General features: G+C 34.7%; 1 protein-coding gene across 1 annotated transcript in view; it reads right to left on the reverse strand.

The window, feature by feature from the left end:
- The window catches only part of CSRNP3 (cysteine and serine rich nuclear protein 3), a 208,750-nt gene that overhangs the window by 146,711 nt on the left and 46,936 nt on the right, over positions 1-15,103 (reverse strand). Inside the window, exon 6 of the mRNA XM_059167137.1 lies at positions 12,134-12,223. Within this exon, the coding sequence (XP_059023120.1) occupies positions 12,134-12,146 (13 nt within the window). The 5' untranslated portion in view covers positions 12,147-12,223. The remainder of the gene's footprint in view (positions 1-12,133; positions 12,224-15,103) is intronic.

Genomic DNA, 15,103 nt, shown 5'->3' on the forward strand with positions numbered 1-15,103 from the left:
TAAAGGACATGCATGTTCTGAGCTTGTAGAGTTGGGGTCAACAAACATACTCTACCCTCAAAATTTCACTTGCTTCAAAAATGTATACTTTTTAAAATAAATCCCCATAGATCTTCTGGTCTTTAATATTGTTGTATTTTAACTACCTTTGAAATACTCTAAGCATGCATCTATTAAAATTTTATATTGAAAAAAAAAAAAAAACCCAAAACTTTATATTGCTCACAATTTGAAAACATTTGTAATCCTGAAAATTACTTTACTATGAACTTTTCCTCTATTGCTTTCTATTTTTCTCTTTTAAATTCTCTGTCATACACTTCAAGTTAGTAAATGAGAGAATCTTCCACCTTAATCCAAATTTTTTAGATTATTTATTTATTTATCAGAGAGGGGGGAGGGGAGAGATCGAGCACAGGCAGACAGAATGGCAGGCAGAGGCAGAGGGAGAAGCAGGCTCCCTGCTGAGCAAGGAGCCCGATGTGGTACTCGATCCCAGGACGCTGGGATCATGACCTGAGCCGAAGGCAGCTGCTTAACCTACTAAGCCACTCAGGCATCCCTTAATCCAAATTTTTAATAACTTCCCTACTAACAGCACAAATGTGGATAGGAGTTCGTTAAAATTTTAATTTTTAGGGAAGTTCACAGAGAATCTGTATGTGCCCAACACTTTGCTGTATGCTCTGGATAAATAAAATGCATTCTTTGCTCTTGAGGAGGTTCAGAGCAACAATGTTCATGCATTTTATTTTTTCAAAGATTTCTAAAATGTATTTATTTGATGGAGACAGACTGAGAGTGGGGGTAAGTTGCAAAGGGAGAAGCAGACTCCCTGAGCAGGGAGCCCACGTGGGGCTGGATCCCAGAATTCCGAGATCATGACCTAAGCTGAAGCCAGATACTTAACTGACTGAGCCATCCAGGCACCCTGCCTTCATACATTTTAAATTATGTATCTCTACCAGTAAAAAAAAAAAGTTTTTCCATATACTTCACATATATATACACAGACACGCGCACACACACACACACATAAAATATATGCATATATGTAGTAAATGTATACATATGCATATGTATATGTATTTATGTGTAATATATTACTATAAATATATTATCTAAATTATATGAATATTTAGACATAGAAGTTAGAAATGATAAAGAATCATAAACATAGGTACTAATATTTTTTCAATTTGGTTGATTATTTTATTTTTCAACAATTTTTATTATAATATTCATGTGAAAAATAAAAATAATAGGAATCACAAAGTTAAATGTAACTCTTTTTTCCCCAAATTTTTGTTTAAATTCTAGATAGGTACTAATATTTTTACTTTCTTCTCAAAAGATCTTGCTCATCCCACAGGAGGATATATGCATTAGACTTTGGAGCTCACTGATCTTGAGGGGAGGATAACATGTAAAGAGATAATTTGAATAAAGGGCCAATTATCTGATAGACATAAACACAAGGAGCTAGAACACAGAAAGGCTTCCTGAAAGAGTCTCTAGATCTAAGCATGTCTGTATGAAGAGAAGATTGTGATGGGGCCCCTGGCTGGCTCCGTGGTAGAACTTGGAGCCTATCAACATATGGGAAATCTTTGAAGAAGTTTAAGAAGGTACCTGAAGGTCATGGTCAGATGTTTGTTTCAGATTGAGCCTCTGGGCAGTTGTATCGAGAATGGATGTGAAGAGGCACAAACAGAACCTGTGATACATATCAGAAGGCTATCACATTATATGGGTGAGAGAGGAAGAGCCACAGGATTAAAGTGGTGACAATGCAGCTCTCTGGAGGGAATGAAAAGCAGCATGAGGAAGAAACTCCATAGAAATCAGGCATGATTTTCTGGAAGTGGCTGGTGAATAAGAAGTAATAATCTTAGTTACTTTTTAGCTTCCTGACTTAGATGACTGGCTACTTTTGTTGTTGTTGTTGTTAAGTTTTTCCTTATTTATTTGAGAGAAAGCGAGAGAGAGAGAGAGAGAGAGAGAGAGAGAGAGAGAAAGCATGCAAGAGAGGGAGAGAGGTCTGAAGCCGACTGCACGGAGCACAGAGCCTGATATGGAACATGATCTCAGGACCCTGAGATCACGGCATCAGCCAGGACCAAGAATCCGTCACTTAACCAACGGAGCCACCCACATGTCACAAAGACTGGCTACTTATAACTGAGATAGTGAACACAGTAGCAGGAAAAGATTTGGGCCAGGGAGGAGATAAGCAGATTCTTTTTTAAAATTAAGATTTACATAAAAATTGTGAAGATTTAGAAATGAATAAAAAAAGAACAAATCATTGTCATTCTACTTTGGAAAGGAAATTTTTGTATTTCAAACACTATATTTTTACATTGTTATAATATATTGGTAAATCAGTAGATTGATTTAATGTCTCCCGTCCTTTATTTACTTCAATGGTCCTTTGTGTATATATAATTTATATTATCTCCACTTTTTTATATCTATTTTTCTCATCTAACATATTCTAATCAATGTCATATTTAGTGACATTTCTTGTCATTGAAATTTTCTCTAAATGAAATTTTAGTAGCTGTGTAATGTGCTATCTTCTGGATGTACCACAATTTTTAAAACAATTCTCCTAATATAGAACATGTATGTTATTTTCAATATTTCAACAATTATATACAATGCTATGATATATTTCCTCTTGTCTGGAAATCCACTGCTTGTTTAAGTTAAGAAAGCATGAGGATAGGGGCGCCTGGGTGGCTCAGTTGTTGAGTGTCTGCCTTCAGCTCAGGTCATGATCCCAGGGTTATGGGATCAAGCTCTGCATCGGGCTCTCTGCTCAGCAGGAGGCCTGCTTCTCCCTCTCCCACTTCCCCCGCCTCTGTTCCCTCTCTTGCTGTGTCTCTCTCGGTCAGATAAATAAACGAAAATCTTAAAAAAGAAAAAAAAAAGAAAGAAAGAAAGCATAAGCATGTGAAAGCTTCTTGACATATTTTGCCACTAACATTTCCATTAGGAGTATAGGACTGTGAAACAGATATGCAATAAAAAACTTCCTCATTTGATAAGCATAAAATTGATCTGATATTCTGGAAAAGGCAAAACTATAGTGACACAGAGCAGATATTTCAGAGGGAGGGTGGAGTTGGCAAGGAGCAGCTCAAGGTTACTTTGGGGATGACAGAACTGTTCTGTATCTTGACTGAGATTAAGATTACAAGACTCAGTGTAATTACCAAATCTCATGAAACTATAACCAAAAAGAGTGAATTTTACTTTTTATAAATATAAAGCTAAATAAATGATTTCTCATTTTTCTTTGCTTTTTTATAGTATTTAAATGCTTTCTTAAACCAAAGGTACATAAATATCTGAAAGCTATTGAATTAACATTAACATTAAATGTAATGTTTAATATTTTAAATGTTGAGAAATATAGAATTTAAAGTCTTTTAAAATAACATCTACATTTTCCTTTAATATGATATGATGTGTAGCCCACACTTTATTTTTCCCCAAGTAGTTCAATTATTCTAGTACCTTCTAATCAATAAGCCCTTGTCCTTCTCTGCCACACTCCCCCTCCCCCATCTGAAACACCCTCTTCAGCAGACACTAATTAATGTCTACTTGGGATGTTAATAGCATTTCCTTGAGGGGACTCTCCACTGACTTATGATTATTTCTTTGTTGCATTTTATGATTGCATGTATACAGTGTCTATTTTTGAACTTTCTACTCCATTTCATTGCTCTGATGATTTGTTTGTGTATGTGTCCTTGTTAGGCATTGATATCTTGTAGACATGTGTGTGTGTGATACAAAATTCTGTCACCTAATCAAATAAAAAGGTTGGAGTCATTGCCATCTCTGTAATTAATAAAATTGAAAGGGTGGTCTGGCTTGATCAGGGACAGTGCAGAGGATAGATGGACAATGAGCTCAGGGTGGATCTCTGGGGAGCACTGTGATTGGAACAAGAGTCAAATTTCAAGAATGTTTCTGGGCCTGTTATTTGGCTTCTACATTGTTTATTGTTTTAAATCAGCTTGACTTCACTCATTTATATTACCTACGGTCACCTATCAGTATTTGAGTTTGTGATTCCGAGATGGTGAGAGAACGCAGAACACAGAACCTGTCAAAGGGGCCTTTCCCGAAGGGTCTACGAGGTGTGAGGCAAACCAGGAGAGAGGGCTGTCCCAACAGTCCAGGATGTGGAAGCAGAAAAATAAAAGTTAACAGTGTCAAATGCCCCTGAGAGAGCCAGTCAAGATACGGGCTGCCAGGTCATCTATGCCTTTAGAGAGAGCGTGCTCTGTTAAATGGGGTTAGAAATCAGATGGCACTCTGCTGAGGAGTGACTGGATCTTAGAAAGCAGAGATAATAAATGTAGACTGCTGTGTGGAGATTCTGAATGGGTTGGAGAGGACAGAAATTGAATAGTAGTGCCCATAAAATCTAGTGAAGAGAGAGGTCAGTTTGTTTTTGTTTGCTGACTTACTTTTTTGGATAGAAGTCTGAAGAATGTATACAGGTTGAAGGAAAAGAGTGAGCAAGGGAGAAAAAGTTGAAGATAAAGGACAAAAAGGAAATAATGGCCAAAGCCTCAGCATCAGGTGAGAGGGAATACAATCAAACACGGGCTTTGCCTTGAATAGGAAGGATTCTGATCATTTAAGATTGGAGGAAAGAAAGTAAGAATGTTGATAGATGTAGCTGTTTGTAGCTGGAGGGAATTGCAAGGAGGCATAAATAGTTTCCACACAATGACCTCAATTTTCTTGTTAAAATACCAGGTGCTCTGAGAATGAAGGGGAGAGATTGTATGGCTGGAGTGGGGTGATAAACTTTTGAAATAGTGGCTGACCATGGTCAGAGTGAAGGATTAGTGGACTCTATTGAGGATTAGAAAACCATAAATCTGCAGAGTGAATCATTTGTTCCTGGAGCACTCTTGGTGTAAGAGAAGAGAAGGTACACCCTACTTTGGATTGAAAGTTTCAGGTACTGTGTGAGAAAGGACAGGCTGTAGAAATGTAGACAGTAAGCTGCTGGTATCCAAGCTAAATTTCAAGAAAGACTCAGAGAACATGGAAAGATTCCAAGTCTCAGTGAGTTCCAAGAAAATGAAAGGAAAAGAAAGGGCTTATGTCATTTGTTTTTAATAATTTTTTAAAGATTTTATTTATTTAGTTGACAGAGAGAAACACAGCTAGAGAAGGAACACAAGCAGGGGCAGAGGGAGAGGGAGAAGTGGGTTTCCAGCCAAGCAGGGAGCCAGATGCGGGGCTCGGTCCCCTATCTCAGGGATAATGACCTGAGCCAAAGGCAGACGCTTAATGACTGAGCCACCCAGGTGCCCCAGCACTTATGTTATTTGTAACATAGTATCACTCCTGACTTAATTTTGTTTTTACCATATTTTTCCTTTTCCCTAATTTTCCTCACTTGCTTTATATCCACTCATTAGTTTGTAATAACACAGGGTATTATTTTAGGTAAAAGGCCAGGCATAAGGAAACTAAAACCACACAGATGATCAGACAGAGGTGAGTTTCACTTTGACAAGAGAAGCTGTCATCTTGGTTGAGGTTTAATTGAAAGATGCTAAAGGCGGTTAAGAGGCTTTGTGGTTGATATGCAATAGATGTTTACTGAAGTTGTGGAAGTTCAGATTTGATCAGTGGTTCTCATCTTGGGATAATTTTATCCTAACGGGATACTAGGCAATGTCTAGAGACATTTTTGGTTTTTCCAATGTGGGGGAGGGTGGAGTACCCCTACTGTCTTGTGCCAGAGATGCTACTGAACATCCCACAATGCACAGAATTGCCCACACAACAAAGAATTATCTGATCAAAATATTGATATTGATGAGGTTGAGAAACCTGGGTTAAACTATTTATAAGACTGATGGAAGAATGAGAATGGTAGGAAATCATCTAAAGAACCATTGAAGAAAGGTAAAGGAAGACCCACCCAGGCATGAGCATGCCAGGTACCATGAGATTCAAAGACATATATTTCTGGGTGGTGGCTTGAGAGAGGATGGTAGAGTCAGTCCATGGGGAACTGGACTTGTGGTACAAATTCATAAATGATTCCTGGGTTTAACTTTTATAAAGCAAATATGGGGAGGAACGAAGGAAGGGAGTTTAAATTTTCCACTTGCTTTTGAAAATTCATATTTCAGTTACCGTTAAACAAGAGTTTCTAGCTCTTTCCTTTGAAGTTTCCAAATGAATGCAACAAAGGTTAATATTGGTTTGGAAAGAATTTATCTCTGACACAGTGACTTTACATGAGAAGTTCTTGTTATAAACAACTAATGAATCACTAAATTCTACCCCTGAAACTAGTAACACAGTATACATTAACTAAATTGAATTTAAATAAAAAATTAAAAAACTGAAAAGATCTGAAAAATACCTTAGAAAAAAAAGAAGAAGACATTGTTGTTATTTTCTCTATAACTTCCACCAGTCCTCTGCATCTCTCATGTTTTCTTTTCTTTTGGATTTCCCATAGCTGATAGTATCAGTTGCCTCTTTTGGTTAAACTCATAGAGCTTACTGTTCTGTTCACAGTACATGTAATAAGTACTCTCTGCTTTGGCTTAATTATAACAGACTTCTAAACAATTGTGACCTTCACTGCATCATTCTTGTAATACTCTAATACTGGTTATTTTACTTTAGATGATATGCTATTTACAATACCTGCCTTTTGGAATACTGAAGAAAATGTAATGGTTATTAGGTTTTGAGACCTCCTAATCCAATTTTTGTTTATTTGGATGGTTAGGTATTTCTTTTACACTGACTTATTAACACTGAAAACGAACTGATTTAACTTCTTTTTCTGCATAGCAAGTTGACTAAACATTTCAATTCTATCCAGCAAAATCAATAATGAATAGCTTTTAAGATAATATCAACTTATATGATGTGTTCATCTATAGCTCAAATGGGTTGCAAAAAATGCCCAGGTCATCTGGACCATACACACCTCCAGATTCCTGTGCTTTGTATTTTATGTTTCTTAACGTTTCACAGAAAAATTCCAACCAGATCACCATCAAAAGAAACTTGATGACTCATTTGCTGGTGATCACAAATAGATTAATTTAATTTCCAAATCTCCATGTATCTTCTATTAAATGTACAAAAGAAGACATGTGCCCTTTAAAAAATTGGTACTATGGGAATGAGATGGTACTTAAATAACTCCCTTCTATCTATAGTCCCAGTACTTAGAGCTCTCCTAAAATGATAATAAAACTGATAATGAAACAACAGAAAGATAATTATATAGAACTTTTTAACACTATGTGTCATCTATATGTATTGTCATAGATACCTATAACTACTTTTAAGTTCATATTTATTCAATTCAAAAAATTTGATTAATTTTCTCCCATACACAGATAAATAGTTATAGTCTTCACTCCTTTAGTAAGTGCTGAGACTAATCCATGTTCATTTATACCTTTCTTTATTGCAAACATTTTGACCACATTTTATGTACATATAGTAAGTGTATTATCATTTTAAAAATATATCTTTTCCTTCTGGTTAAATTAAGGAAGACACATACTCATTATTTTATATACATTAACAACATTTACTTTAACAAATGGTGATTTGGAATACTTATTAGTAGGTGTCGTATTTCATCATATTCATTCTCAGTTGGCACTATTTGGGCAAAGCTAGTATCTATCTCTATTGCGTAAATTATGCAATACTAAGTCACTGGGCTTATTTTAAATTGCATCCCTCTCCATTATCTATTCCCTTTCCTGTTTTCTTTCTCTTCATAGCACTCTAACCACGTAACATAATATATAATTAATTTTTTTATTGCTTATATATTTTCACCCTCTAAAATATAATTTCCACAGAGGCAAGGATTTGGTGTATTCTTTTTTTTTCTCCCTACCAAAGTCTTTTATTTTATTTTATTTTATTTTTAAATTAATATATAATGTATTATTTGTTTCAGGGGTACAGGTCTGTGTCAACAGTCTTATACAGTTCATAGCACTCACCATAGCACACACCCTCCCCAGTGTCCATCACCCACCCACATTATCCCCCCAACCCCCTCCCCTCCAGCAACCCTCAGTTTGTTTCCTGAGATTAAGAGTCTCTTATGGTTTGTCTCCCTCCCCAGTCCCATCTTCTTTCACTTTTCCCTCCCTCCCCCGCCTCTAAATTTCCTCATATCACAGATCATATGGTAATTGTCTTTCTCTGATTGACTTATTTCACTTAGCATAATACCCTCTAGTTTCATCCACATCATTACAAATGGCAAGATTTCATTTCTTTTGATGGCTGCATAATATTCCATTGTATACATATATACCACATTGTCTTTATCCATTCATCTGTTGATGGACATCTAGATTCTTTCCATAGTTTGGCTATTGTGGACTTTGCTGCTATAAACATTCAGGTGCATGTGCCCCTTTGGATTACTACATTTGTATCTTTAGGGTAAATACCCAGTAGTGCGATTGCTGGGTCATAGGATAGTTCTATTTTCAACTTTTTGAGGAACCTCTATACTATCTTCTGGAGTGGCTGCACCAGCTTTTTTTCCCCACCAACAATGTAGGAGGGTTTCCCCTTTCTCTGCATCCTCACCAACACGTGTCATTTCCTGACTGATTTATTTTAGTCATTCTTTAGCTTCATTCATCCTCACTGGTTTATTAGTATTTCTCTGATGCTGAGTGATGTTGAGCACTTTTTCATGTGTCTGTTGGCCATTTGGATGTCTTTGCAGAAATGTCTGTTCATGTCTTCTTCCCATTTCTTGATTGGATTATTTGTTCTTTGGGTTATGAGTTTGATAAGTTCTTTACAGATTTTGGATACTAACTCTTTATCTGATATGCCATTTGAAAGTATCTTCTCTCATTCTGTTGGTTGTCTTTTGGTTTTCTTGACTGTTTTCTTTGCTGTGCAAAAGCTTGTGATCTTGATGAAGTCCCAATAGTTCATTTTTGCCTTTACTTCCCTTGTCTTTGGCAATGTTTCTAGGAAGAAGTTGCTGCAAGTTGCTGCAGCTGAGGTCGAAGAGGTTGTTGTCTGTGTTCTCCACAAGAATTTTGATGGATTCCTGTCTCACATTCATGTCTTTCATCCATTTTGGGTCTATATTTATGTGTTGTGTAAGGAAATGGTCCAGTTTCATTCTTTTGCATGTGGCTATCCAATTTTCCTAACACCATTTGTTGAAGAGACTATCTTTTTTCCATTGGACATTCAGGTCTCAACCAGTACCAGTAGACTGGGACAATTCCCTGCATATTTTCAGACCACAATACTTTGAAACTAGAACTCAACCACAAGAAGAAAGTTGGAAAGAACTCAAATACATGGAGGCTAAGAAGCATCCTACTAAAGAGTGAATAGGTCAACCAGGAAATTAAAGAATTTAAAAACTTCATGGAGGGGCGCCTGATTGGCTCAGTGGGTTAAGCCGCTGCCTTCGGCTCAGGTCATGATCTCAGGGTCCTGGGATCGAGTCCCATATCGGGCTCTCTGCTCAGCAGGGAGCCTGCTTCCTTCCCTTCCACTCTCTCTGCCTGCCTCTCTGCCTGCTGTGATCTCTCTCTGTCAAATAAATAAATAAAATCTTTAAAAAAAAATAAAATAAAAAATAAATAAATAAAAACTTCATGGAAACAAATGAAAATGAAAACACAACGGTTCAAAATCTTTGGGACACAGTCAAGGTGGTCCTAAGATGAAAATATATAGCAATAGAAGCCTTTCTTAAGAAATATAAAAGGTACCAAAAACACAGCTTAACCCTACACCTGAAGGAGCTAGAAAAAGAACAGCAAATGAAGCCTAAACCCAGCAGGAGAAGAGAAATAATAAAGATGAGCAGAAATCAATGAAATAAAAACCAAAAGAACAGCAGAACACATCAACGAAACTAGGAGCTGGTTCTTTGAAAGAATTAATAAGATTGATAAACCCCTGGCCAGACTAATCAAAAAGAAAAGAGAAAGGACCCAAATTAATAAAATCATGACTGGAAGAGGAGAGATCACATCCAACGCCAAAGAAATACAAACAATTATAAGAACATGTTATGAGCAACTGTACACCAGCAAATTTAACAATCTGGAAGAAATGAAAGCATTCCTAGAGACGTATAAACTATCAAAACTGAACCAGGAAGAAATAGAAAACCTGAACAAACCCATAACCAGTAAGAGATTGAAGCCATCATCAAAAATCTTCCAACAAACAAAAGCCCAGGGCCAGACAGCCCCAGGGGAATTCTACCAAAAATTTCAAGAAGAATTAATACCTATTGGTGTATTCTATTCACTGTTGCTGCTCACATGCACCTAGTAGGCACTTGATAAATAAATACTTGTTGAATAATTGTGGTTGTTATATAAATTAATCCAACCACTTGTCTAAGGGCACAATTAAGCAAGAGATGTCTTCACTGACTTTTCAAAAAACAATTTTACTATTTTTAATGATTTAATCTGTTTTAACATCTTCCCATTATCACCTTCTTAAAAAGCTTTTTGTGAGGAGTACAGTGCTGCACAATGCCATTTCAAGCAGTCTAGACTCCCACACCATTGCAAATTCTTTACTCATCCAACTACTATTTACATGTGGGTTTATAGGGTTCAATCCTTTTCAAACCTACATATATGCTTTTCTAGGTCATTGGGGAAATGATTTAATTCTCTGGTGAACTTCATAAAGAAGTCAAATGTACTGGAATAAAAAAAGAACACCAAGTAGGTAATGCTCACCTTTGTTCTTTTCATGGGTGTTTGCATAACGACTTTCTACAGCATTAAATTTGCAACTGTGGCAAAAAAGATGCTTCTTTTTTAAAAAGTCTCATATTACTTGTGCTATGCTTGAAGAGCTATTTTTTTTAAACATCTATCCGGTGTGTGTTGGAATAGAGTAACAACACTCCCATTGGCATAAACTTTCACTATACTAGATTAGTAAAAGCAATAAAGTGAAAATATGAATAATCCCCAAATAATTCTCATTGCATTTTAGAATTCATTACATGCCTTTTTAAATCTCATTTGTCTTTTTAATTATCTATTGTTTGTGTTAATAATAAAATTACTTTCTGAGTAACATATTGGTTGGGCAATTCTTGAGAACAGGAACCGTATCTTACTCATTTTTAAACAACCAAAGCACTTCACCCATTGCAGTGCATATGGTAAGTCCTAAATAAATTTTGAACAAATATATCCTTGGATGAATGAGGAAAAGATGTAGAAGATGTAGAAGAAAACAGTGACTAAGGCAATCATAATAAAAGATCATTAATACTTTTTCACTTTATATTACAAATATTTGATATTGGGTCCTATAAAATAAAAAAGGCAGAAATCATCCACATTCTCAAGCTATCCCATGAAATACTATTTCAACCTACATTATAATTGAAACTTTCAAATGAACATTTTACATTAGGCTATTATTATAATAAGTTGTTTAATAAGCTGTTTTATTTTGCTTTGCTTTTCCAGATTTCGGACTTTACACAAGATAGAAAGAGTCCTCAAATATGTTTCTGCTTATTCATATGAATTGTCATTTTATTGAGACCACATTTTCCAACAAAAACATAATTTATTTGATTGCGCTTAGGGGAAAAGTCAGAGAGTGGGATTCAAAGGGTTGTAGAAGGAATGATAATCAGCTATCCTTCTAAACTATTTGTGTATCTACAGATACACTGCAGCCAAAGATACAAAATAAATGAAAAATTTCCAAAGTAGGTGTACATTTCTTAACAAATCCTAAATAAAATTTTATAAGGATGCCTAATATTTATTTTTTTGTATCTTAACTGTGCTATCCTTTATAAAAAGCAAAGCAAATTTTAATAACCAATGGTCTTCTACTGAAACAATATTTTCTTTTTACCATCCCCAATTAAACTAAACATTATATTTCTGGTATAAATGAATTTTTAAAAAATTATAAAGAGATCTTGCTAAAATATGTATTTTAAGGAACTGTGTGTCCTTAGAATCCAATTACACATTAGAAGGAACAACTTGGAACAGTTTATATCTCAGAATTGTAAAAGCATGAAAATAATAATATGTGAACTGCTAACCTTGAGATCTCATGAACTCCAGTATCTTCCTGAAGACTCTATGCTTCTGAAAACATTGTTTTCAGTCTGTTGCTATCTCCTTATTTTTTCCTTAAAAAAGAAAACATGCCTCAATATGTCATATAAGGTTATATTTGCAAAAAGTAAAGCTAGCTACATAATATAAATATAACGTGACACAGGAAAATCAATAGGAATCCTAGAATACAAACAAGGCATTAAATATAGAACTCAATATTCACAGTGTATATAATTTAGCAGAAACAATATCCATGCTAGAAGAATGTAGCAAATTTCTAATCAATAAACTAATATTACTATGAAGGTAAAGACATTCCATCTTGTTAATCACCATTACACTAGATTCAATAACTTTCTGGTTTCCAGGAGATCATATCTTCAAGACATATAGAAATCCAGGAAAATCAACCAGAATGTCATAATTATATAGTTGGTAGCAATCACAATGAATATTTATTATGTTTTTTTATTTGTTTAAAGGAAACTATTTAATAATAAAATTAACTCATTTATATGTCCTGGTTTGAAGATACCTTAGGCTTTAAGAAAATAATTTAAACAAATTATTCTTTAAAAGAAACATGCTTTAAGAAAAATCTTATTTTTAAAACTATAGTGCCATTATTCAAAATTTTTAGTGCCATAATTTTAAAAGGTAATGAAATCCTCATAATAATTATACACTTGTATTTTGCTCAAACTAAAATGTATATAATCACTTTCTCTAAAGAATTAATGAAGCTTCCCTTCTAACATGCTGAAGTAAATCATTATGTCTATACAAATGTAAAAGTTTTTCTTATAGATGGGGTAGAGAAGTTTGTGAAGGATGGTTCATTTAGTATTTCCGCAACAGCCAGAAATGAACCATCATAGACCATTGCCAATGAAAATAGGCAGTATGGAAATACCATACATGAGTTACTTGAATGAAGAAATAGCCCAAGCAAATGACGTGGGCTGATGTTTTTCAGACAAGCTTAAAACATAAAAATCTTTAAGGGAAAAAAAAAAGATCGCAGGAACACTGTGTCTCTGGGAGCCTCTTTCTTCCTTTAACTTTCTTTAACTAGTCTAGAACAGACTAGAATATCCACGGTACTCACTCATAAGTATTATCAAATTATGGTCAGAATTGCAGAGTTAAGCAGAGGTTATTGAGTATAGCTTGGTTCTGATGAAGTGTAGATTCAGCAGAAGAACTTGAGAAATTCTGGAGACATTGATTCAAAATTCAGTTTTAATAATTTTAAATATCTTAAACATTATACCCTCAAATGATGACATACTAAAGAACACTGAAACAATTACTTTTATCACCTGTTGCAGTCATTTTGAGGAATATTTCAGAGTACAACTTTTTCTGTCTTCTGTTAATGATATATACATATATACCTATATACATATTCTAAGAATGCAGGTCGAATAATTAAAAAAAACAATAAGTATATTAACAGATATACCAGCTTGTAGTATGTCCACTGAATAAAGACTTTAAAAATTATTTGCAATTAAAACAAAACACCAAAAATAAGTTAGATGCTGAGTTGAATATGTCTATAAATGTCATTCATAATCTCAACTCAAACTTTCTTGTTAATGAAAATGAATTCCATAGTATTTAAGTGTCATTTTTATCTATTGAGGTATTATTTAAGATTTTATCTTAAAAATAAAGTTTTTACTATTCTTAAAAAATGGGGACAGTAGGTAACAATAAATCTCATTTGGCAATTTAGGGCATTAAGCTAAATGGAGTATTCCATTATTTATAGATTATGGAGAAATATATACTATTTATATTTAGGCACTAGAATCTCATGAAAGTACATACAACAACTTCTGCTCTCCTTTAATCCTTTTACCTGGTTATTGTTTAATTGGACACAGTAAAACTAAATAAGGAAAAGGTGTGCCTTAGAGATACCAGATTTTTATTTATTTCTTATTTACCATGAAGATTTCTTTTTCATTCTTTTACATTTCAAATCATAAAATTACATATATATATATATATGTGTGTGTGTATTATGTATATGAAATAGACTGTCCCAGAATTTGCCAATGTAATAAGCATTTTAATAAAGGAAATCATAATAAACTAAAGCATAGAGTTCAATAAAAAAAAAATGAGGAAACTACTACCTGGTTCAGTCTCCCTATTTTATAAGTATGAAAACTTATTGCTATGTATTTGACATGTAGATAACTCTGAAGTAAAAGATGAAGTATTTTTTGACCAATGATTGTTAAAACTGGAATTGAAAACATAATTGTATTTTACAACCAAATAAATAAAAGACTTTTTATAGTCATTGAGAGTTATCTATTGAGAAAAGCAAAAGTATTTAAATTTACATACCTGCAATTACCCTATAATTTACAAAGAGGACAAAGGACCCTTGGTAATGGAAAAAAGGAACCCAAACTTTGACCTGTTTGAAAGTCAAATATAGAAGCATATATTTGACTGACAGGATTGACCCAAACTGAGGCCAGTCGAGCCCCTGGGAGGAGTTCATCACAAAAGAAAAATAATTCTGGAAGAGCAAGTAATTTTCAATGCTAATTTCCAAGATTGGGCATCTGAGGATCAGTGTTAGTTCTGGGTGCAACATGCAATAGTTACCACTGGAAACCATTCCAACGCCGCACCTTGGTTCGCCGGATGTGACATGGGGACATGGGCTGTATGAGACTGTGTAAGGAAGTATGTGTGCACTTACGTGAAAGAGAGAATTTGAAGAGTTGTGCTAAGATCTGTGGATCAATAGCACTTACCCTGAGACCCAGGCAAATTTGTAAAGGAATAATCCCTAAGTAACGTATCTCAGAAAGATCCAGGGGCTGTTACTCTTCCTCTGCAAGCCCTCTGGGCACAACAGTGGTGATGTTCACAAGTTTGGTAGAGACTGCCACTTTCTTGAAATGCTGTCTTTGAAGTAATCA

The sequence above is a fragment of the Mustela lutreola genome, chromosome 3 (assembly GCF_030435805.1).
Source record: "Mustela lutreola isolate mMusLut2 chromosome 3, mMusLut2.pri, whole genome shotgun sequence".
NCBI lineage: Eukaryota > Metazoa > Chordata > Mammalia > Carnivora > Mustelidae > Mustela > Mustela lutreola.